This window comes from Pseudorasbora parva, chromosome 21 (assembly GCF_024679245.1).
Source record: "Pseudorasbora parva isolate DD20220531a chromosome 21, ASM2467924v1, whole genome shotgun sequence".
Lineage (NCBI taxonomy): Eukaryota > Metazoa > Chordata > Actinopteri > Cypriniformes > Gobionidae > Pseudorasbora > Pseudorasbora parva.
In genome coordinates this window covers 5,364,879-5,390,771 of record NC_090192.1, presented here as the reverse complement: position 1 = coordinate 5,390,771, position 25,893 = coordinate 5,364,879, and the positions used below count along the sequence as shown (strand labels likewise).

The 25,893-nt window shown below is 37.8% G+C and overlaps 2 protein-coding genes across 2 annotated transcripts in view; both read right to left on the bottom strand.

Moving 5' to 3' along the window:
• LOC137056514 (uncharacterized) overlaps window positions 1–10,082 on the bottom strand; it is a 159,755-nt gene extending 149,673 nt beyond the window's left edge. The window contains exons 1-6 of the mRNA XM_067430637.1: window positions 9,974–10,082; window positions 8,729–8,849; window positions 7,147–7,250; window positions 2,876–2,946; window positions 1,089–1,200; window positions 869–996 (exon numbers count right to left, since the gene is read on the bottom strand). Of these exons, the coding sequence (XP_067286738.1) occupies window positions 869–996; window positions 1,089–1,200; window positions 2,876–2,946; window positions 7,147–7,250; window positions 8,729–8,849; window positions 9,974–10,013 (576 nt within the window). The 5' untranslated portion in view covers window positions 10,014–10,082. The remainder of the gene's footprint in view (window positions 1–868; window positions 997–1,088; window positions 1,201–2,875; window positions 2,947–7,146; window positions 7,251–8,728; window positions 8,850–9,973) is intronic.
• Window positions 10,083–18,437: 8,355 nt separating this feature from the next.
• The window catches only part of LOC137055919 (integrin alpha-X-like), a 35,674-nt gene continuing 28,218 nt past the window's right edge, over window positions 18,438–25,893 (bottom strand). The window contains exons 22-30 of the mRNA XM_067429836.1: window positions 25,029–25,108; window positions 24,785–24,871; window positions 24,607–24,685; window positions 24,378–24,473; window positions 22,647–22,733; window positions 22,389–22,499; window positions 22,175–22,288; window positions 19,122–19,232; window positions 18,438–19,029 (exon numbers count right to left, since the gene is read on the bottom strand). Of these exons, the coding sequence (XP_067285937.1) occupies window positions 18,946–19,029; window positions 19,122–19,232; window positions 22,175–22,288; window positions 22,389–22,499; window positions 22,647–22,733; window positions 24,378–24,473; window positions 24,607–24,685; window positions 24,785–24,871; window positions 25,029–25,108 (849 nt within the window). The 3' untranslated portion in view covers window positions 18,438–18,945. The remainder of the gene's footprint in view (window positions 19,030–19,121; window positions 19,233–22,174; window positions 22,289–22,388; window positions 22,500–22,646; window positions 22,734–24,377; window positions 24,474–24,606; window positions 24,686–24,784; window positions 24,872–25,028; window positions 25,109–25,893) is intronic.

Genomic DNA, 25,893 nt, shown 5'->3' with positions numbered 1-25,893 from the left:
GCTGTGGGAAATGTGCTATATAAATAAAATTGAACTTGAACTTGAACTTGTTTTTCTATTTAAGCCACTATTAGGCTAAAAAACACATATACATACGAATCCATATTAAACACAGCGCCTCATGGCTATGCACTGATGTCTGAAGACACGAAACAATCGGTTTGTGTAAGAAACTAACAGTATTTTTTTTTTGCCTCAAATACAACACTATGTACATCCGTAGTCCCCGCACCATCACTGCCTACAAGTGTGGTCAAATTACACGATATGGTGTAGAGATATGTGCAAGAGATCAATTCCGCCGCTTGTATCCCATTGAGATACACCTTATCTTGTACTTTTGACCTCACTTTTCGGAAGTGATGGCGCGGTTGCAGCATTTGTACATAATGTTGTATTTGAGGTTAAAAAAAAAATATGGACCCACTTTATATTAGGTGGCCTTAACTACTATGTACTAACATTATAATTAATCATTTGATACAATGCACTTATTGTGTACATACATGTTTTTAAATTGTACTTACATTTTAAAAATACTTGCATGTAATTACGTCTGCAATAGATTTCTGTAGTTACATTTATATATATACAGTATATATATATGAAGTACATAGCTTTGAGCATTGTGTAATATATGAATTTACATTATCATTTAATATAATATAAGGGAATAATACATGATGACACATTACATTAATAGCAATTCTTATATTATTTAATTTAGAATCTTCATTAGTTGCTGATGCAGTTATCATTAATAAATGGGTTAGTTCTTCGTAAGTCATACATTATCTTGTGCATTAGTTAAGCATACATTAATACATATTAGTGCATCTGTATTGTAAAGTGTTACCGCTATTCCTACCTGTGCATCCCGGTCAGTAAAGCGCTTGATCACGTTTTTCACAAAAGTCCTCATTGTTATAAAATTGTTAATCCCCACACTTATAGATCCATCTAACAGAAAAGCTACGTCAATCTGACCAGGACAGTCTGTAAATGAAGAAAAGCAGAAGTGTGTACATATGTAGTTTAAACTGCAGTTACATCAAAAGAGAAGGAACATTGGTGATCATCATAGTTACCTCTCAGAGAGCTCGGTATTGGCGGTTGAAACACACTGTTTTCTCTGATGAAGCACATGCCATTGTAGGTGGTAACTGATATGCATTTCCTTGGAATGGTTGGACCACAAATCTGAATGAGATGAAATTTAAACATGGATTTCACTTAATTCAAAATGTAAACTAAACATCTGTTTAGTTCTTCAGATGTCATAATAAAACAAACTTATTTACCTCAATAAAATACATTATAAAATGCTTTTACAAAGCTCGAGACAAATTTACATTTTTGGAAAACATTTTTACCAATCATAAAACACAATTACATGGAAAAAACACTTTTACCAAGGACAAAACTAATTTACATTTTAGAAAACAAATTAAAAAGACATAAAACACTTTTACCAGTCCCAAAACACATTTACAATGACAGATTCTTAACGTAAAGGGAATTTACCACACACCGGAAGTGACACACGGTGAATGGAATACTGACCGCTGATTGAAGACAAATGTCAATCAAGACATACAGAACGTATACAGCTGCGGCAGAAGAAAGGTGATTTGCATGTGCTTTTTTAAATATTAGAGCCTATTTTACTAGGTAATTTGGTGCAAATATGGAGAAAGAAAAACTTTTAATTTTAAAGCTGCCTAGCACTATCTGGTTGGTTTAGACTAAAATAATAAAGAACCCGATCTGATAAGAGTGGTGTTCAAATGGTTAAAACAGCATGTGTGTTGCTCGGATACACACCGCCATTTTGCTGTGGCTTTGTTTGTAACTATTTTCTTTGGCGAAAATTTGAGCCATTTGAACACATCGTTTGAATTACTAATAATTCATTAAGGTTGTGACTTGCCGCCACCCACTGGTGGTTTTAGTTTCATATTTAATGTAGCCTATAATTTCATTCAAAAATAATTTCATATAGGCCTATCAATATTCAACCAAACAAATCATTACTCTCATAGCATTTTAACTCCAGTACAATATACATTTCTTTTTTCTTTTTTGCCAATATAAACTTTTCTTAAATGTAAAATAATAGTTGGCAGAGGCTGTTGTAGTTGTGCAAATATGCAAATAGATTATCATATTGTAGGTCTTTTAAGTACCTGTTAGACGCTTTATTTTTATTTAAAATTAAATGCCTCTCCAAGCTGATACGTGAAAGGTTGGGGGAAGAAAGGGATCACGAAATGGAGACTGGAACTCAGGTTGCTTGTTTTAAAAGCAAAATCTGCTTTTCTTTCACACCACTTTCCTACTTATCAGATTAGGTTCTTTAGTAATTTTGTCTGACCCAACCAGATAGTGCTAGAAAGATTTAAAATTAAAAGTTTTTCTTTCTCCATAATTGCACTAAATTACTCGGTAAAATAGACGGCTTTAATATTTACACATGGATGCAAATCAACTTTCTCCTGCAGCCAGCTGTATAATTTCTGTATGTCTTGATTGACATATGTCTTGTCCAGTCAGCGGTCAGTATTTCATTCACTGTGTCACTTCCGGTGTGTAGTACATTCCCTTTCCTTTAATTAAGAATCGGTCATTGTAAATTTGTTTTGGGACTGGTAAAAGTGTTTCGTGTCTTGTTAATTTGTTTTCTAAAATGTATATTTGTTCCTTGGTAAAAGTGTTTTGCCCTAATTGTGTTTTATGATAGGGAGAAAAAAAAATCCAAAATGTAAATTTGTCACGAGTTTAGTAAAAGTGTTTCACACTTTGTAATGTTGTTTTGCACTTCCCGGCCACCGTACTGTTTCTGTAACGGATCTCAGCAATGTTCTGAACTACTTACTGCCAGCTTTGAAGACTGTTGATTTTGAACCATGGAAAGTCCAAGAGACATGTTGACAGCTTCTGAGGTCACTTCATTAACACACAGACAGTAAATAGACGGATTGTATTGAGAAGAGCAAAATTATCTGCTCTTACCAGTCAAATCAACACCACTGAAAGCCGTACTGTCACAAGGACTCTGCCAAGTGTGTGACCGCACAGGGCCTCGCACCTCCTCAAATAAAATGACATCTAACTTGAGGATGTAAAGACATTAGTTCATGTTATTGTTCTTCGAAAATATTATAGTTAAAAGACGTGCCAAAAATACATGTGCTCAGCTTAAAATGAGACTGCATTGTGATGTTGTATTATTCTGCTTGTGAAAATTTATTATGCACATTCAAAATTGTATTCACATTCACAACATCACACAAAGACATATGGACCTAACAATTGTAATAAAAAAATTTTTTAAAAAGCAAAAACGGTTTTGTGTGGCAGGGCACCTTTAAGCATCAAAATGTGCACACAGCACAATTCAGTTACACAGTTTAACTTCTTGAACCTAATTCAGTTAAATGTTGTTGTTTTTTATCCTAAATATTACACTTAAACAGCAAGTTGTTCATCACTATAGCAACAGTAGACCCCCATAAATATACCCCTCTAATATACCTACATCACATTCGCACAGGGCCTCGCACCCCCCTTGGAACGGGCCTGATTGAAAGTTTGATGATTGATGATGGCAATCAGCAAAATGTACAAGAGTTGATGCAACTTGACTTTGCACAATTGCTAACCAAGTTTACTGACTTAAATTTGCAAGTTCAGGATATCTTGCCTGAAGATGAAAAGATTGTAGATCAACTAAATGGGTTTCCCTAATACTTTTTGAAAAAATAAAACAGAAAACGTCTTGGTTACATATGTAACCCATGTCCCCTTAAAGGGTTAGTTCACCCAAAAATAAAATGTATGTCATTAATGACCCATAAGACCTCAGTTCATCCTCGGAACAGGAATCCTCGGAATTATCGCTCAATGATTCGGATTGCCATTGTCACAGATTTCAGCAGTTCGGATCTTACGGTCTATGTTCGTATCGCGTGTCAAACTGCCTAACTGTTGAAATCATGTGACATTGGCGATCCGATTCATTGATCGATTCACTGATTCATGAAGCGTTTAAATATTTTTTGAGGAACACGGAAGAGAAGACAATGCTGAATAAAGTCATAGTTTTTGATATTTTTGGACCAAAATGTATTTTCGATGCTTCAAGATATTCTAATCAACTAACTGATGTCACATATGGACTACTTTGATGATGTTTTTATTAGCTTTCTGGACATGGACAGTAAAGTGGGCATAGACCGCATTTGCTCTGGGACTAAAATATAAAATATCGTAAACTGTGTTCCGAAGATTAACGGGGGTCTTACGGGTGTGGAACGACATGAGGGTGAGTCATTAATGACATAAATTTCATTTTTGGGTGAACTAACCCTTTCAGTGGTGATTTCTTTAAGAAGCTCGGCTTCCCTTATAATGTCACAAAATGAATGGTCAAATATGTACTATTATATTAACATTCATCAAAACGTTTATCTCAAAGACGAGTTCGTTCAGAATCAGTTACATATAGCAGGTCGGCTGACTCGATTTCCTTCTCATACATTCCCGCAGCGTAACAGTGCATTTCCCTATTGAAGCCCAGCGTCCAGTGACTTCAATGGGACTGCTTTGAACGTTTTTTTTCAGCGCTTCGAAACTAGACGGTCATTGGATAAACGCTGCGATTATGTCCCGCCCACGGACGCTCAGCGTCTCTGGGAGTGAATGGGGAGTGGGCTGGCCCGGACTCCGAGCTTCTGCGTGATGATTGGAGGGTCTGCATCTCCTTTTGACTGACAGCGATTCTGTACTATAAGGAATCACTGAAGCTATTCGCGCTCAGTCCCATCGCGGATTTCTCAAGTTCAGTCGAAATAAAAACTGCTGCAACCTATTTCTTTGATATTTGCTTGGCGAAATTGCTTGATTTTCATCATACATTTCACACAATTATACACCACATTCCTTGTTTCAGTTTTACAGAGTTTAATATTTTTTTTAGATCGTTCATTCATTCACAGGGTAAAAGACCATTTTCTGGAAAAGGAACGTAGGGCAGAATTTACTTTTAAATAAATAAGACAATTGGCCGAAAATGAGCTTCCCCTCTCTGACAGACCAGTAGCCGCCACTGAACCCTTTAAAGGGGTAATAAAGACGTACATTGGAACTGACCGACAAACTGGGATCTATTGTCAAAAACCAATCTACTTTGAGCTTTTAGTATTGAGCCAATAAACATTGGCATGTGGTTCACGCATTCCACACTCCACCCAGCAGCACGGGTATAAATACCTAAGTGGAAGTATCACATATCGCTTTTTTCAACTGAGGAGACTAGTGACTCGACCTTCAGCTGAAGCACAGCACCTGGCAATGGGACATACGTTTCTGTTCCGTCCTTCAGGGAACGAGGGTTACATAAGTAACCAAGACGTTCCCTTTCAGTTGTTCACGTACGTTGGAACTGACCCACATATTGGGATCCCAACCAACACGTCAGGGATGCTGTCCCTTCTAGCGCCCTGCCTGAGCTCACTGGACCACTCCTATGTTGGTGTTGGCAGGGCTCCTGGCAGGAAGGACAGTCATTGCTGTTCCTGCAAGATCCAATCAGTATACAAAACTGCTGAAAAATAGACGCATGTATCTGGCCCAGCCAACACTAGAATGGGCACTTAGCACTGCTGGTTACTGGGGGGCGAGAATGCAGATGAATGCAAGCTCTAGACAGAGGCTATAGAATCTAGTGAATGTGTTCGGTGTCACCTAGCCCACAGCTCTACATATGTCTGTTAGCAAAGTGCCTTGAGCCAGCGTCCAGGAGGAAGCTACACTCCTTGTGGAGTGTGCTCGCAAACCGAACGGGCAAGGCACGCCTTGGGACTGGAATGCCAAGACAATAGCATCCACTATCCAATGGGCTAACCTCTGCTTGGAGACAGCCTTTCCCTTCTGCTGGCTTCTGTAACAGACGAAGAGCTGCTCTGAGGTTCTAAAGCTTTGAGTCCGGTCAACGGCGGCGTAAAGAGCGCAGATAGGACACAACAAAGCCAGGGCTGGGTCTGCCTCCTCCCATCCAGGGACCAGACATGAAGTTTCCAGAGGTCGGAGAGGTGCCATAGAGTGCCCCACTGCTGATAAAGCAGGTTGTTCCTCAGGGGGATCAGCCAGGGAGGGGCTGTCGTGAGGAGTTTAAATTCTGGGAACCAGGTCCTCGTCCTCTTCCTGGACATGCACAGGGACTGTGTGAGAAGGCTCACTGGGGGATATGCATATTTGCGCAAGTCCTGGGGGCAGCTGTGCGCCAGAAACATCTGTGACAAGGTCCCAGCTGGGCAAAGTTCTCGATGGCATCGCCGAAGAGGCCAGCCTGGCAGACGGGTGTTGAGGAACCGCACTTTGTCGGTATCAAGCATTTTCCCCAAGTTCAACCACAGGTGGTGTTCCTGGACCATAAGTCTGGACATCACCCAACCCAGGGAGTGTGCGGTGAGTTTCATCACCCGGAGGGCGAGGTAGGATGGAGGATTCCACTCGAGCCCGACACTTGCGGCAGCCCCAAAAAGCATAGCCATGAGATCTGAATCAGACTCGGGCAGCGCTACCACACCCGAAGTGCAGTCAAATTTCATCTCCAGAGCCCATTAGCTCGTCCCCCAATGCAGCTATCGAAAACATATCTTTAGTCGCAGCACCAATAGTAATGGCTGGCCCCCCGTGGGAAGGACCAGCATGCTCTTCCGGAAGCTCAACCGGTGCAGCAGAGAGCCTTTCTCCTTTGGTGGTGGTGATTATACCGTGTGCCATGACTGATCACTTCACTGGGGCCCTTGTGCTCTGAGTGTGAGTGTGCAGTCTGTGTGTGAGCGGTAAGTATACATCTCTTGCGAGGGTACCTCCAAATAGAGGCCGTAGGATCTTTTCTTTAAAGATTGTATTTATATTTGAATGTTTGGGGCTTGCCGATTTCTTGTGTCTCAGTTTTTTATATAACCTTCATATTATCTTCTAATGTTAATAATTTTCTGAAAGTCAAGAACCTCTCTTCATTTTTATTGATAAAGAAAACAACTCTCATATACAGTTTTACCCTTAAGACTACTGTACTTTATTTGGAAAGTGGAAAATAATATTTCAATTAGAAGTGTAGTCCAAAATCCCAAATACCATTAATCTTCAGTGACGAGCAGGTTCCTTGTGCGACAGAACAGTCATAAACCAATCCTCTTTGATCTCGGCTGATTTGAATTAAAGGATCACTCACGGTCAGACTTTCAGAAAAAGAAAAAAATATGGAAAAGAGATCATTAATTTGATGGACAGTTTTCCCCATAAATGGGGAGTAAGTCCCCATAAATGGAATGTACATGTATACTACGGTATAATATCCATATGAGAGAGCATTCAATTGCGTTCTGGTTTTGTTATTTATATCCACATCAAAAAATAGAACAATCACAAACATAATACATTAATATACAAAAATTGTATAGTGCAGGTTTGATACAGTCAGATACAGCTATATAATATATATATATATATATATATATATATATATATATATATATATATATATATATATATATATATATATATATATATATATATATATATAGTCCAGAACTCAACCTGATTGAAATGTTGCAGCAGGACCTTAAGAGAGCCGTGCATAAACAAATGCCCACAAACCTCAATGAACTGAAGCAATTACTGACCAAAATTCCCCCAGAGTGATGAAAGAGACTGACAATGTCATACAAGCAATTGAATCATAGGGTGTACTTAGTCTGTCACCCATGACTTTTCCATTCTGGCCTTTTTTTTCTCCTCTTGTTTTTTCTTTTGTTAGATAAATGACACAGTGTAATGTAATTTAGTGTTATTCATTTGAAGGTTTTTTAACCTAATTTTAAGACCTGCTGAAGACCAGATGATTTTCATTATGTTCTGATATGTTCTTTCTTTTTCACATGACTGTACTTCACAAATTATACTACAGAAATTCTAGAAATTATATTATATGCTTCTCATTTTAAAGACAGTCCGTGTCTATGACTGTGTGTATTGGAAGATTTATTTGTATATTAACAGTTCTGTATTTTTCTTGGCAACTTCTCTATTTACAGCCCATAAAGCATGGCACAACTCAATCTATAATGCTATAAATTCAGTGTTTGCCAACAGGGGGTGCTGCATTGAAAGAGACACCATATGGGACTTTTGTACTGGCCAATTGTTTAGGAGTCACACAAATTTTAAATTAACATTTCAATAACCAGTAAAATTATTTACTATGTGCAATGAAGCCCAAAAGTTGTAAGTCTGAGTTTTTCCCTCCACCATCTATTGTTGTAGCATCTATTTCAGATTTACCTGATAATAAGCTACAGAGTGAAGAAGTCTTTATGCTAATAAATATGCTCTCCACAGTTTTCTCATTATCTCAAGTAGGCCTAAGTGCTGATCAAAACTGAGGGATAAACCTGTGGAGTGCGCTCAGTGCTGGCTTGGTGATGCCATAGATTAGAAGAACCATTTTTGGTTCCCCAAAGAACTGTTTTGTGAAAGGTTCTTTAAAGAAGCATTTTTTGTAATAATAATTTTATAGTCGAAAGAACCTTTTTGCACTACAGAAAACCTTTTGTGCAATGGAAAGGCTCTTTGGATATTAATGTTCTTCATGGAACTATACACCCTGCCAAAGAACCATTTAAGAACCTTTATTTTTAACAGTGTATATTTCACTCACCTCTCATCGTTCTGTATGATCTTATAGCCAAAGGCAACATTTTGGCTCTGTGAAGGTGAAGGCGCAGTGAAAGTTTTCCAGGTAACAGGATCAATGTTAAAAGCCATCACCGACTGAGATACTAAAGTGTTCAGAAGTGAAAGAAATAGTTATTAAAAATACTGAATTGGTAACTATAATTTGACAATTCAAATATGACAGGTTTCCATTCCATTGGTCAGTATTAGTGTTGCTGCCTTGCTACAATATTAATATGCTACACAGATGGCAAACACCAGTGATAGCACTTTGTACAGCACCAATAAAGGCAATTATGTAAAAAGATAACATTAAAAATGTTTTGTAGCCACACAAAAAAAAAAGACAGAAAAAAAAAGCCTAACAAAAGATTCAGTTTGTTTGGTTTCCTCTTGTAACAGTAATAGTGCAATTGTTTTTCATACAAATATATTAATGTATGAAAAGCTGTTATGTGCATTTACGTGTTGTTTATGCAGTGCTATTTTCATAAATGTGTGCCGCATTTCTGTGAAAGCTGAATGCTCATATGAGACAGAATTAGAGTTACATAGAAGGAAGTTCACACTTATGGCAATTAGAACCTTAGAAGGACATTTTCTTCATCTATATCATATGTGGTCATGATATTACATTTGCCAGTAGGTTTTGAACTTATGATGTTGTCTAAAATTATTTGTTTAATATCTTATAATGTAATAAGATAACATAAAAAAAAAGAAATCAGTGTTTTGTAACCAAAGCACATACGCCACAGACCAAGATAGCATTTACAGGAAGTTAACGCTTGCTGTTTGTTCTTGCCTTAAAAGGACATTCGCCATCCTCATCCCTATCATATGTCTGTACACAATATTACATACACTATAATATTAGAAGGATTATAATTTCTCTCAAATGTTGATTAACAGTAAAAGCTTTACACTTAATTACTGTTTTCTTCACTCGTTCATCTAGTCATGTACAACATGATTAGTGCAATGGTATTTGTACAGAATTTTTTTTTTTTTTTTTTTGTATAAATAGAATGCAAAGCAAATTTGATCTGGTTAGATAATGTAACTAGGTCTATTTTATCGCCACTTACTGCTTACAATTACGAGAAGGAACAAAAAGGTTTAAGACTTTCCACACAAGAAGGCTTAAAGAGTGGATATCAACGGCTATTGAGGTAGTGACGGTGTGTTCAAAATAACTAATAAGTAATAAAAAATAGAAATATCTTACCACAGAAGATGAACAATCTGATACAAAAGTTCTGGTCCATTATAACCTGTCAAATGTAGATAAGGAGGATGCATGAGGTGTGAGAGTCAATAAGTGAGACCTAGATGTGGTTCATAGATGGGAAAGGGCTGGAACTAAAAAGTTCAATATGTGTCTTTTTATGTTGTTACTAAACATACATAGAGGGCCTGTCCAAATAACCACACTTGTGGCCATGGCTCCATGGTTGCATGATGTAATTCCTGTATTTGGCCCAAGTTTTGTTGTAAAGTTGTAAAGACTGCAAGTGTGTGTAGAACATTTGATTACCCGATGGGACACATTTATAGATACACTTTACAGAGCTTTAACACTTTGCATTTTAAAGTAAACTTCTAAATGTCTGTTCAGTGGTTCCTATGTAACAGAAGACACTATTTAAACTTTAGGTGCTTCTAATTAAGTGATAAAAAGCAGTTACAAATGTGCACAATAGACATGGCCTACTCCTCTTTGCACCAATGCACCAATAAAACCTGCAACACTTTGTTTTCCCACCACATTATATGTAATATCTAATTAATTTAACTTACAGTGGAATGTTTTCCTCGACATCTTATGATTTTTCAGCACGTGAGTTCCCAAAGATGAGGCATGATGGGATACACTCAGATTCGGAGCGGTATTCGAGTGTGGGTTTAGTGTGTGTTCAGGGCATTGCGCTTTGGCATTTTTAAGACATGAGACAGTCTTGCACACTGCTCTATACACTAAGAAAATAACCTTAATTAAGTTAAGGAAAACTTTTCCGCAAAATTGAATTACATTTATCCAACAAATTCGAATTTGGAATCTTGCATGAACTTAAATTAATTTCGTCAAAACTACACAAAAAAATTGCTGTGCCTTTTTTTTTTTTTTTTTTGGTTAACATTGTGTAGATGAGGTGAGCATGTGCTTACACACGTGAGTAGCTGCCATACACACACATCTTCCACGATTATTTGAGAGGGGTAGAACTGATGACCATATGTAGACTGCAGGAACTGAATCAAACTAATTTATTTTATTTATTTCTATAAAAATTAATAACCAACACAACACTTGCTCACATGCTAAGTGAGATGCTGTAAAAACACTAAGCATTATAATACGCTATTGCTTATAATAAGCATTATAAGCAAATTTTCCATTAAGAGTTTCTGCCAGTTTCCGTTCTTTTTTATTGTAAGTCAAATGAGCCAGATTACTGAGAATCTCACCATTTGTCTTTAATGGCTCTTGAAGTCCCTGTCTCATTTTGAATCGTTATGCTGATTGGATTTGGATACTCTAGAGTCTGGGACAGGTCATTTTACCTGGATACTTCATTTACATGCTTTGTTTAAAGTCATAATGCTTTCATCACCAGTAGGGTGGACTATTGTAATGGCGCGCCTTCTCACCGGCCTTCCCAAAAAGACCATTAGACAGCTGCAGCTCATACAGAATGCTGCTGCCAGGATTCTGAGCAGAACCAGAAAATATGACCATATCACACCAGTCCCCAGGTCTTTACACTGGCTTCCAGTTACATCTAGGATCGATTTTAAAGTACTACTCCTTGTTTATAAATCTCTCAATGAGCTAGGACCTCAATATATTGCAGATATGCTGATTAAATACGAACCCAACAGATCACTCAGATCAGCAGGATCAAGTCAGTTAGAAATACCAAGAGTTCACTCAAAGCAAGGAGGGTCTGCCTTTAGCTATTATGCCAGCCGCAGTTGGAACCAGCTTCCTGAAAAGATCAGATGTTCTCCAAAAGTAGCCACATTCAAATCCAGACTCAAAACACATCTGTTTAGCTGCATTTACTGAATGAGCACTGTGTGTCTGACTGATTGCACCTTATCTTTAGATCATTTTTTAACAATTCTTTTGTAAGAAAAGCAGAAGTTTATTTTGTTTATGTGGTAATATATGTGATTTATGTTGTATTTTTTGGATGTTATTGTACAAATTCATAGCAAATTCAATAAATGCGTGTGTGTATATATATATTAACAATGTTATATTGTTAAACATTGAAATAATTATTAATTTACTGGTATGTAAAGATACTTTCATTTAATTTCATTTTATTTTATTGAAAGTGTTACTCTTTAAAAAAGGCCTACAGTTAAAAGATTTATAAAAATTCTACTTACTTACCTAAGTTGTGGGCTGTGTCCGAAACCTGGAAAATGCTGCCTTCAGAGGACACATTTAAAGGCAGGAAGGCATCAAGCTGCGTCCAAATCTAATGTTTGCTTCACTTCCTGTCTCCTGAGATACCTTCATCTGATCGATTTTTGAAGTCAGCATTCATGTGCCTTTCGCTGCCTTTGATATCCCACAATCCTGTGCTTTCCATTCAGTGACAGTTGAGCTGGGGAAAAAAGATGGCCTCCAGAAGTTGCGTTTGCGGGTCAGTTTGTGTGTAAATGTATGATTTTTACCAACTTAGTACACTTCTGATGTCATTTCTAGCGAGAAATCACTACTATAGTAATTAAATATGTGTTTAGTTCTCACCAAAGCTCTCTCTATTTTGCTGTAGATCATTAAAGTGTTACACTGCCTTAGAAGTCTGTCCAAAATTAGTTTCACAAGATGCCTTCATGCACAAAACGTTGCCTTACAAGTAGTGATCGACCGATATTGATTTTTTTTATAACCGATACCGATACCGATTATTTGGATGTTTATGTGCCGATAACCCGATATATAGAACCGATATTTATTCATTGTGTTATTTCTGGTTTTTACAATTACAGCAACAGCACTGAAGTGAACTTTTTAAACACTGTAATTTTTGCTGTTTCACTCCCTTACATACAGAACAAAAGACATTTACATCAATAAATAGTCTGAAAAATGTGCACTACAGTGCAGTCTTTTTAAAATTAATGCTGTTTCACCTTTTTATTTATAAAATGCAGCCATATTAACAACAGGCAAAATACATTTATAAAGTCTAATATTTTCAAATGGAGAACATAAATGAGAGTTGAGTCTATCAAATTCCCATAACTGAGCATAAATATAAGCATTCATTTTAAACTACAGTTTTAAAAGGTTTATGTGTTTAATAGACTAAATATTGAATACTCTCTGGAATTGTAATAGCTATGATGTATTCGCAGGTTTTTTTTTTTTTTATCTCATCTAGTACGGTATCAAAATTAATGTTTGTGTATGTCTATGAAATACTGACGACAGCGCTGTTTTCATCTCTGCATTTAACTTACACGTCTCGCGGAGATAGGCCTAATAATACATTTTCACGGAGCTGTAATTAATTCTATATTTATTATATAAATGTTATATAGCAGACGTTAATATAATTATGAGTTTTAAACGAGTCAGTTTTATCCCCTTGGCCTAGATTATGTCCTATTTGGAAGGCCGAAGTTTTTCAGTTCAGGTTAATGATGCCGTGTCCATTTCGGCTCCTCTGACGTGCGGAATTCCACAAGGGTCTGTCCTTTGGCCGCTGCCCATAGAACTTTTATCCATAGAAAGCTTTTATCGCTTTTTTCATTGTATGTGCTGCCTCTTGGGTCAATCCTTAGAAGACACGATGTTTCATTTCATTTTTATGCTGTTGACTGTCAAATATATGTGCTGCTAAGCCAGTCAAAAAAGTGTCTAAATGAAGTGAGAGCATGAGATTGCTATGAGATTTTTGTGTTTTAATGAGAGTAAATCCGAGTTTGTGTTATTTGCTCCAAATGGCTCCAGGTCCTGTTGACCTGGTTGTTTAACCGGAACCAGTAGCCCAGTGGTCACAAAACTGGGAGTAAATATGGACGGTTGCTTAACTTGATGCTCAGGTAAGTGCAGTGGTGAAGACCAGTTTCTTCCAGCTGAGGTAATTAGCCAAAGTAAAACCGTTTTTATCTCAACATAATTTTGAAATTTTAATCCCTGCTTTTATCACTACTCATTTAGATTATTGTAATGCACTTTACACTGGTCTTAGCAAATCACTTCTGGCACGCTTACAATTAGTCCAAAATGCAGCTGCTCATCTTTTAACTGGAACCCGAAAATATGACCATATTTCACCAATTCTCCAATCCCTTCACTTGCTAACTGTGCATTTTCGCACTAACTTTAAAATTATAATTTTAAATTATTTGTTTATAAATGTCTTCATTGCCTGGCCCCCCAGTATTTATCTAATCTGCTTGTGCCTTACACCCCTTCCCGCTCACTCCAGTCGGCAGATCAGGCTCTGTTAGTCATCCCAAAGACAAAAGGTAAATTTAAAGGTGATCGTACGTTTGCCGTGGCAGCTCCGAGACTATGGAATGAGCTGCCTCTGCACATTAGACTGGCTCAAAACTCATTTATTTTCTCTGGCTTATGGATCTGTCTGAGGGTTGACTTTTTTATTGTGTTATTGTTGTATTTGTTTTATTGCTATTTGATGTTTTGATCATGCTTTGTGAATTGTGTTCAGCACTTTGGTCAACAGTGTTGTTTTTAAGGCGCTTTATACATAAAGGTGGATTGGATTGGATAATATGTGACGGCATACCCGGAAGGTACAAAGGGACGCCGGCACATAACACAGATAGCTCTTTGCGATGAAGCGAGCGCTCTGTCCCAGAGCGGTGTGGCGATGAGATGCAGTGTCTCGTTCTCAGGGAACATGGTTTACAGTCGTAACCCGAGATGTTCCCTTTCAAAGGAAATTGAACTGCGTCTACGTCGGGGAACGAGTACCCACTATGCCAGACTGAGGCTGATGTCCAACCTAGTGTGAAGCCGGAGTCCGGGCACACTTAGGTGGCGAGCACTCTGGCGCCGGGCGTTGCCGGGAGATACAGACTGATGAAGGTGTGCGGGGTGGCCCACCCTGCCGCCTCACATATCTCGTGAAGTGAGACCCCAGAATAGAGGGCTACAGAGGACGACATGCCGCTAGTGGATTGCACCCTCACGGCTATGGGTGAAGGCAAATTGCGCACCCGATAAGTCGTGGCTATGGCCTGGACAATACAGTTGCTGATAGTCTGCTTGGAAGCAGGCAGTCTTTTCTTGGGTGAGCCAAAGCACACAAACAAATGGTCCGACTTTCTCCACTGCAAGGACTTCTCTAAGTAAACTCTTAGCTCTCTGACAGGGCAGAGCAGGTGAAGTCTCCCTTCTTCCGCCATCAAGTAAGATTGAGTATGAAATGCCTGAAGAATCTGCTAGATGGCACCTTGGGCACGTAGCCCGGCCTAGGATGTAGGATGGCCTGGGTGTAGGATGGGTGGGGCAAACTCTAGGCAAGTTGGTGTCACCGCCTGGAGATCCCCCACTCTTCTCAGAGAACCAGCAACCAGATGGTGCTTCCCCAGAGACCCATCACTCAGCGGCATGTGGAAAGCCGCAAAGGCAGCCACATACACCTTGAGTGTGGATGGGGTAAGCCCTGCAGAGAAATTATCTTGGGGCTGTAAAGTCTCCTGTTAACCGGAGCCCCGGAGTTGAGCAATGTCTCGACCACGCCTGCCGACAGTCCTGCCTCTAGGAATCTGGCCCCCCTGGTATATATATATATATATATATATATATATATATATATATATATATATATATATATATATATATATATATATATATATACATACACACTCCCCAAAAGGATTATTAGGAACACCATACTAATACTGTGTTTGACACGCTTTCGCCTTCAGAACTGCCTTAATTCTACGTTCCATTGATTCAACAAGGTGCTGAAAGCATTCTTTAGAAATGTTGGCCCATATTGATAGAATAGCATCTTGCAGTTGATAGAGATTGTGGGATGCACATCCAGGGCACGAAGCTCCCGTTCCACCACATCCCAAAGATGCTCTATTGGGATACTATACTATGTGTACATACAGTGTCCTGGGGTGCATGTTCATTTATAGATGGTTTGTCTATAATTTGAGGCAAAAGCATGTGTTTTACAAGCTTTGTGTCTTTAACTCTGGACTTTTCATATGGCCAAATTCTTTTGGGCCCTAAAATGTCTTATCAGATGGTTTCCAGGGTAACGGAGAATCTTTCTCTGTTGTGTTGGGGGAGGGTCTGTTACTAAGCACAAAACATTTAAAACATATTTGTTAAATGTAACTGGCAAATGTGTGTTTGATTCGCCTGAGTCGCTACAGAGCTTTGTGACATGGTGCATTATCCTGTTGGAAGTAGCCATCAGAGGATGGGTACATGGTGGTCATAAAGGGATGGACATGGTCAAACAATGCTCAGGTAGGCCGTGGCATTTAAACAGTGCCCAATTGGCACTAAGGGGCCTAAAGTGTTCCAAGAAAACATCCCCCACACCATTACACCACCACCACCACCAGCCTGCACAGCCTTTAACAAGGCATGATGGATCCATGTTCTCATTCTGTTTACGCCAAATTCTGACTCTACCATCTGAAACAGAAATCAAGACATGAGACCAGGCAACATTTTTTAAAGTTTTCAACTGTCCAATTTTGGTGAGCTTGTGCAAATTGTAGCCTCTTTTTCCTATTTGTAGTGGAGATGAGTGGTACCCGGTGGGGTCTTCTGCTGTTGTAGCTCATCCGCCTCAAGGTTGTGGGTGTTTGGCTTCACAAATGCTTTGCTGCATACCTCGGTTCGGTTGTAACGAGTGGTTATTTCAGTCAAAGTTGCTCTTCTATCAGCTTAAAACAGTCGGCCCATTCTCCTCTGAACTCTAGCATCAGCAAGGCATGTTCGCCCACAGGACTGCCGCATACTGGATGTTTTTCCCTTTTCACACAATTCTTTGTAAACCCTGGAAATGGTTGTGGGTGAAAATCCCAGAAACTGAGCATATTGTGAAATAATCAGACCGCCTGTCTTGCACCAACAACCATGCCACGCTCAAAATAGCTTAAATCACCTTTCTTTCCCATTCTGACATTCAGTTTGGAGTTCAGGATATTGTCTTGACCAGGACCACACCCCTAAATGCATTGAAGCAACTGCCATGTGATTGGTTGATTAGATAATTGCATTAATGAGAAATTGAACAGGTGTTCCTAATAATCATATATATATATATTAGGGCTGGGCAAGTTAATGAGTTATTATCACGTTAACGCATTTATTAATTAATGCCGATAATTATTTTATCGCACATTAACGCAGTTATTTATTATTATTTTGAAAGTCCGTTGCTCACTGCCTCTGAATACACATACAGACAAACCATTGGTCACAGCAGAATACAGTGCTGTCTGTAGCCTAAGCCAAGGGCTTGGCATTCTTTGTCTGGGACAAATAAAATATAAAAGTAACCAGAAACGCGAGAATGATCCAGATTTTTTGGTTGTTTTTATTATATTCAATGTAAACAGCGATTAATGAGTGGATCTCTGCCTCTGGTACGTTAACAAGTCGTGTTGAGGCTCGCGCTGCCTGTCTCTTTGTGAGACATTCGTGGAGAAATCAAAACAATTGAGCAGCAATATAAACTCACAGAAGAAACATGGGGTAAAACTGAGTTTTTTGTAGTTGTTGATATTTATGATTTATGAAATTGTTAATAACACAAGTCGACTTTACAATCGTGAATTGTGTAGCATGAATGGTGTAGCCTAGTTCAATAAACAAGTACCCTAATTAATATTAAGTTACTTACATTTTAGATCCAAACAACCTTTTTTTGTTCCATTTCACCCATTATTTCACCAACTAAAATAGTTCCAGAGGAAAGCAACACTCAGTGCTGTGTTTTGATACTAAATGATTCAGCGTTTTGAATGAATCATTTGAATAAACGACTCAATGACTCACTTATGAAGACGATCACTTGCTGCCCCCTATTGGCGGTTATGTTTAAAAGTATGCATGTTTTATTTAGAACATCAATCTTATAACATTATTTATTGCAGCTGTATTTTTTTGCATTTTAAATTATTTAATTTGAATGGTAACAACCTAGTGTTTTTACTATTATAAATTAATTAATTAATCAAATGTAAGAATTTAACAGGAAAGATGATGCATACATTTAATAAGATTTAAAAAAAAAATGGCCTTTATAAAATTAAATAATGCCCTGAGGTGAATATCACAAATATGCAGATTTAATTAGGCCTATGTTAAAGCTGACAGAACACTGATGAGAATATTACTACAGAATCAATAGATGTATACCACCAATTTAATTTGATTAAATTAATGTTTAAGTGGATATTTACAAGAAATATTGTAACTGTTACTAACTTTTAACTGCTGTAAAAAGCACCTTATTTGTTTAAAGTGTTTGCAAACCATATGTTATTGCACTTTTGTTCATTTAGCAGCACTTTTGTATTCATTACTGTATTCATCGCGATTAATCACAGAAAACGTTTTATATTTTATATATATATAAAATCATTGAAGAGGTTTAAGATATCTCTTTGCTGCAATTGGATCTGACATCTCAGCCACACAAACACAGAATCACAGATTTGCTTTCATACTCAAATATTTTATTTCAAGCTAAAATTAAGGTAGGCTATTCTTACAAAATAATGACACAAAAATGGTTAATTATTTAATTTAGTTTTTTGTTGTTTACCTTACCAAAAATAAGTGTCATTTTTAAATCTCAGATTTGTGAGGAAAAAAAGCATCAGATTTGTGATAAAAACTCGCAATTACCTTTCTTTTTTTATTCCATGGCAGAAACAAACTTTCATAAAACAGTGCACATGTGAGAACATGGTCCTCCAATATTTCTGTTATTTTACACCCTGTCGGAAGTTAAATATTTGAAATGCTATATATACTTTCATTGCGCTCGCTGATAAGATAATGATGAATAGTGATCTGAAGTAAGTTAAAAAAAAAAATCATTCTAATTAAGTTCTAAATCAGGCCGGGATATTTTGTTATGTATATTGAGGTGCTAAATTCACATTTCATTCTCAAGCCCACAAAACACAATCAGTACTTATATCTAGTAACTATTTGAGTGCACATTATTGTGGCATGTTTGGCTCTCCTCCTGCATCCCCCTGAGCCTCCTGTAGCATCTGCTTGTACTCGCTTTTGAAGAACCCAGCCTTGTAAAAGGAGAAAATATGCAGTAAAAACATTGATTGTGTAGACAGGTGAAAGTGCTAGAGATTGATTTTATGATGGCCATATACTGTACCTTAAAGAGGGCCGCTGTGATGAGAGCCAGTAGAAGCAGTCCTCCTATTACCCCTCCAATGATCTCTTTGGTCAGGTTCACCTCCTCATACACCTCCACTTGAGTATTAATCTACAAAGTAGAAAAATGTAGCAAGTGAATTATTAGTGCAGTCAGAAGTGAAGTCCTCCTTTCTCCCACACAGATGTTCCCTGTCGAACAATACATTATAATTTGGGTTACATTAATACTAATCTAGACGCACCATGGCGGCAGCAAATCTAATTTGCAGCCAGGGTCGTCTAGCAACTCTCCATAGACTTGTAAGCAGAAAAAAACAAACTCTGGTCAGACTAATCCCATCGTTTATAGAGTCGGTGGGCAGGCTTAACATAATGACGGCAGAGTTGCAGAGGTTCCGCGTGCTACTTGTAAACAAAGAAGCTGGCAAACGGCGGTCTTTCGAATCGGCTTTGGCTGCGACTCTGGAAGACTTGAATTTAAGCTTTTCTTTGATACAGAACAAATAACAGTATTGAAGTCATTCTTAAGAAGGGAAGATGTGCTCTGAGTTTTTCCTACCGGATACAGAGAAAGTTTAATCTGACTACTAGCTCTGATTCATGTTGCTCTGGTTGGTTGTAGCCATCAAATTGTGTGCAAAGGGAATTTGAAAGACAACCGTTTATCCCACCTCTCGTATTGAGCCCTGTCAATGATGAGATCGCAGTCCCAACAGCTTGATGTGGGTCTGGCTTGTCAGGCTATGTGAATTGTATTACTGCACCGAATTCAATGATAAATATGACATTTCAGTTCTGTCGCTGGATACTTGAATAGGCTAGACCAAAGGATGACACTTACAGCCAAACTAATAAAGATTAAACATGATTATTTACTATGTACAATCTTTTGTTATAATGCATATGTTTTAGTGTGTGTATGATCCACATCCTTCAAAAGTCTGGTGTTGAAGAATTTTTTTTATTCAGCAAGGATGCATTCAGAGACAGAAAAGACATAACAAAAAGATTTCTATTTCAAATTAAAGTCAGTCTTTTGAACTTTCTATTCATTAAAGATTTCTGAAAATAACATATGAAGCAGTGCAAATGTTTAACAACAATAATAAAATGTTGTTCTTGAGCAGCAAATCATCATATTAGAATGATATCTGAAGGACCATTCGACTGAAGACTCAAGTAATGATGCTAAAAATTCAGCCTAAAATCATTAAAATATATATTTTAATTTATTTAAAGGTCCCATTCTTCGTGTGTTTTAGAAGCTTTGATTATGTTTAGAGTGTGCAATATAACATGAATTCATGTTTCACGTGTAAAAAAACAGTATTTTTCACACCATTTACTTATCTGTACAGCTCTGTTTCCTCTGTCCTAAAAACCGCCTGATGATTTCCTTGTTCTATAAGGTCCCTCCTTCAGAAACACGTAACGAGTTCTGATTGGGCCAGCGCTTCCCGCTCTGTGATTGGACACCAGCTTAGCGCACTTTGCCCGGAAAGGTCCCGCCTCTTACCATAACGGTGAGATACGCGCGCTCAATGTTATTGCAAAAATGTCTATATTGCCTTATCAATTTTAACCTGGAATCAGACCCGGAGAATATCGAAGAGGATCGATTACAACCTGCTCAGGAAAGACTTTTGCTGGATGTTTCAGAATGGTAAGCTGTCTATTCAGTAGTTTAAACTGATCATACAAACACCAACAATCGATGGTGTCTGAATGAATTACTACACTTTTATATGCTAAGTTTTTCGGATTAGTTTCAATTACCATCTAACGTTAGTTAACAAAGCTAAACAGTGTTGCACTTTGTGTAATGAGTTACATAAACTGTTAAACGGACCAACTTAAATAATAAAATACATTTACCGGTTGTGCACCATAACAACGTCTTCTCCAGACAAAGAGGGAACTGCATCATCTTTTAAGAATAATCTTTCTGCGAATCCGGCATTAAACTGATTGAGATTGAGGAAGCATTCCTCAGCCAAATGTGCTGCACATAGATTTATATTGTGATTATAATTTTCCGGAACCGAGTTAAACATAAACTGTAGGGATTGATCTCTACGTACAGCGTCCGTGGGAAGGCCAAACAAAGGTGATTTGACTCCGGGATGAAAATAACAGCGTTTCAATGGCATGGCGACAAACACACTCTACAAAAACAAGCTTCTCTCGACCTGCGAGAGCAAAAGGACCACGCCCCCGAATTTGCGTGTTCTTGTGGGCGGAGGGTTCGTCAACAAACGGTTTTAGTTGCGTCATTAAACCCGGAAGTACAGAGGTGTAGTCCAAACCGGCCGTTCGCTGTAGGCTTTGAAAGGGAACTTCTGTTAAATAAAATATCTCGCTTGGCATTGAACTTTGAGCTTTATAATTTTACAGGTATTATTTATGCTCTAACAGCAACATTACACACTAACTAAAGTTTGAAAGATGGAATCGCAAAGAATGGGACCTTTAAGTAGTTCACAATATTACAGTGTTTACTGCATTTTGGGTCAAATAATGTGGACTTGGTGATACTTTCAAAAAATATATAAATAAAATATAAAATCTTACAGACCCCAGACTTTTGAACAATAGTGTGCATACTTTTTTGAAAAATACTGTGACTTCCTGACTATTGCTGACTTTTTTAGTTTTGTCTTTGTTATATGATCACTTTCTGTCTGCTTGTTCATATTGTTATCTGTATCTGATAGTAGAATGTAAAGTGTACTTGGGTTCTTGAAAAGTGCTATATAAACAAAACATTCATATTATTATTATTATTAACCCTTCTGACTTCACTGAAAACACACTTGCACAGAGTAAAGCAAACACACAGGAATCATTTGTGTGGGAAAGAATGTTGTACAATTTTCAATATATTAGCAAAAACACAAAAGTGTGATCTGAAAAAAAGAATAAAATACTAAATGAACAAATCTTTTTTTCTTTTTTTTTTTTTTTTTAAAGCTATAAAAACAGTGAGTACTGTTTTGAGGGTTTTTTTTTTTTTACAGTCATTAGACTTGACATGAATGAACACTGAATCACCTGGACAGATGGTGCAGTGTTTTGAGAATCCGACGAAAAGAAAATGTACTTGCTCTTGTCATAATCCAGAGACGCTGAACTGACCAACTCAAAAACAGCAGCTCTGAGTCCAGTCTAAGAGACACACAGATCATGACAATAAGAAATGATCAAACAATTATAAAAAAAAAATATATGGTTTCTGTGATATCAATATGCTTTAAAAGTCAGATACCTGCTCAATCCATCCAGAGCTCACATTGCCAGAAATATAATAGAGTGTTCTTTCATTCTTTATAAGGGTTATGTCACAGCTGAATACGGCACACACCGCCACAGAGCAGTTCTGACACACACACACACACACACACACACACACACACACACACACACACACACACACACAGTTTCATTGATGCATTAACATATACAATAAATAAATTGTCAAAATCAAACGTGGGAAAACTAAACAAATTTCAAAAAGTGTCCTCACCACCATACGGTGATTTTTAATAACTTCCAACAACTTAAAATTGGAGATAACAGGCTTCTCCATGTTCTCACTCTTGCAGCCAGAAATCTGTATTAACAATAAAGAAAGAAAATCAAGTTTTCTGTGTGACAAGTTGATCCCACTGGGAAGAAATGAAAGGATGCAGCTGTTTAAAACAGTAGTTCTCAAAGTCTAATATTCACAAACTCATATTCACTCAGACAGTTATAGCACTCTGTTGGCCATTTATCTGAGTTCCTGTGGATTCCATGTCAGATTTATGATTTTTCACTGAGGATCATCTGTTATTGTTTAACAAGGTTATTTTTCACCATAGAGAGATAAGAGTCAGCAGATTAGATGACGTTGGGAACAGACCATGTTTGGCAGCACAATGTACAACCCAGATACTCTGTGAAGAACATAGGAGCGATCATAGATCTGATAGGGAATCCACAGGAACTCAGATAAACGGCCAGGAGACAGACAAGAACACAGAAACAAAACCCAACATTCTGACAAACACAAGACCCGTGACAGTGAGTAAAAACAGACACACATGATGAGTGGAAGGTGGTGCTGAAAGAGGTAATCAGCTGAGTGGTAATCAGTGGCTACACACACACACACACACACACAAGCTGTGTCTCATTTCATTTTGAAGGCTGTGTCTTCCAGAGGACACATCCTGTGAAGGATGCAGTATAAGTGTCCTCAATCAGAACCATCCTGCCTTCACATGCTATCGGAATTATCGTAAATATGAGTTTCCTAGGTAAAAATTGCACATGAACGCCCTCCCATTTCAAAATTTGAATGAGATGAGCTCGTAATCACGACGTCAGAAGTGGGAATTCAAATCGATAGCATGTGAAGGCGGCATTAAACGAGACGGCCTTCGCAGGACACACAGGCAGGAAGTATCATGTTGCCAACATGTTCAGCTTCATTGCGCTCTCATGCGAGTTATCTGAATGAAAATGTATAACTTGAAAATGACCAGGAAATGTTTCTTGCCTTGACAGCAATGCCTGTTCTAATCGTTTAAAAAAGCACTAAACACTTTTTCCTACTCACTTTTTTCAGCTAAATGAGACCGCCTTATGACGTATGCAGCCTTTGAATGCGACCTCTGGAGGACGCAGAATTCCAAAATAAGACAAAGCTACAGAGACAAGGAACTGGGACGTGAAAGCTGTGATTCTGACTAAGCTGCTTGTTCGCTATCTTTTTTTTAATTGATATACTGAATTAACATGATTAATTTAAGGCAAAGGTCTTCAACCCAGCTCCTGGGGACTCACTGTCCTGCAAAGTTTATTTCCAGCCTGCTTCAGCACCTGCCTGTGTATTTTCAACAAGTGATCCTGAAGAGCTTGATTAGTTCAAACTGTCTTTGATTAGGGTTGGAGCTAAACTCTACAGGACAGTGGTTCCCAGGAGCAAGGTTGAAGGCCTCTCATTTAAAGTAAATATTCACCACAATTCATTTTTTTATTCCAGAAGTTGTACATTTTTAGCATTTTAATTTAGATTTCATTTCAATTATGTAAATATATGAATATATCATTTATTAATTGAAATCATCCTGTGCCCCCCTGGTCAAGTTTCAGGACAATTATGGGTGAAGGATGGGATGTTATTTTTCTTCCCTGCATCATACATAAATAATTTGATTAAAATAACCAGTTTATCTGTATGGCTTAAAAGATAAGAAATAAATTTACACACTTGCAAATTTGAACCAGTCCAGATGTTAGTATCACCAAGTTTCACAGGTACTCTGATGAAAACTTTGAAAGTTAATTCTCTGAGGTCATTCTGAACCTGAAAGAGGAGGGGAAGAAAGGAAGAGTTTGCATTTGTGTGTTTTCCTTTGTTGTTAAAATCTGTCCTGTTTAAATCTGTCATTCAGCCTTTTTGAAACACATTTTAATGTACTATGAATTTGAACGAATACCTGTATTATCTGCTGGATCGGTTTCATAAGATCTCTCTTCCCTGAAGTAAAATTAATGTGGATGGTGGAATTTTCATGCCTTTCATTAAAAAAATTAAATAAGAAAATGACAATATTACAGTACTGGATAAAGCAAAATTCAGTATTTTTATACAGAAGCACAGAACAGAGCACTAACCTTATCAAGGCAATATAGATGGCATATTTGACATCAATGGTTTTCTGTTTGTTAAACTCACTGTCGCTTGAGTGTCTGTCATTCCCACTATAAGAGATGGAGGTTTTGTTCATTAATATCATTTATCAATTTCTGATAAAATAATCATGTGAGCAGCCTCCTAGAGCTCATGGTCAAAGGCTGTTTTATGCTTACTCTTTTATGCTTTATGTTTTATTTCTAGCATACAAAGATGATGTCATACCTCGAGACCGCAGCAGCAAACGTCACATTTTGGCCCAAGGTACTTTCTTTATTAATACTGTATGTAATCTCAAAGACAACCTAAAAATTGAACGAAAGAGCCAGAATAAGACTAATTTAAGTTGTTGTAAGTCAAATTCTCAATGTAACATGTTGGGTCACAAAGTCATGAAAGTTGTGTTTGTTAACCGTTTTGAGTTTAAAAGGCAGTAAGTAAACATTATTAACATTAAGTTGTATCAGTATCAGTAACCACCCTCCACAAATTGCCATGCATGGGGTTGCTTGATGTGAAGAGTTTAAGTCACCCAATTTAGAGCTTTGATGATTGAGCACTGATGATCTGAAAATACAGGCAAACATACAGTATATTGCAAATATTATAAAAATATTATAAAACAGTATATTGTTTTGGGACGCCTGCCTTTACATGCACATGAGCTTTAATGACATCCCATTCTTAATCCATAGCGTTTAATAAAACAACTTCCACTCTTCTGGGAAGTCTTTCCTCAAGGTTTGGGAGTGTGTTTATGGGAATTTTTGACCATTCTTCTAGAAGCTCATTTGTGAGGTCAGGCACTAATGTTGGACGAGAAGGCCTGGCTCTCTGTCTCCGCTCTAATTCATCCCAAAGCTGTTCTATTGGGTTGATCTCAGGTCTCTACAGGCCAGTCAAGGTCCTCCACACCAAACTTGTTCATCCATGTCTTTTTGGACCTTGTTTTGTGCACTAGTGTGCAGTAATGTTGGAGGGGAAAGAAGGGGCTATCCCCAAACTGTTCCCACAAAGTTGGGAACATGAAATTGTCCAAAATGTCTTGGTATGCTGAAGCTGTCAGGGTTAGGTCACAGCAATCTACTAG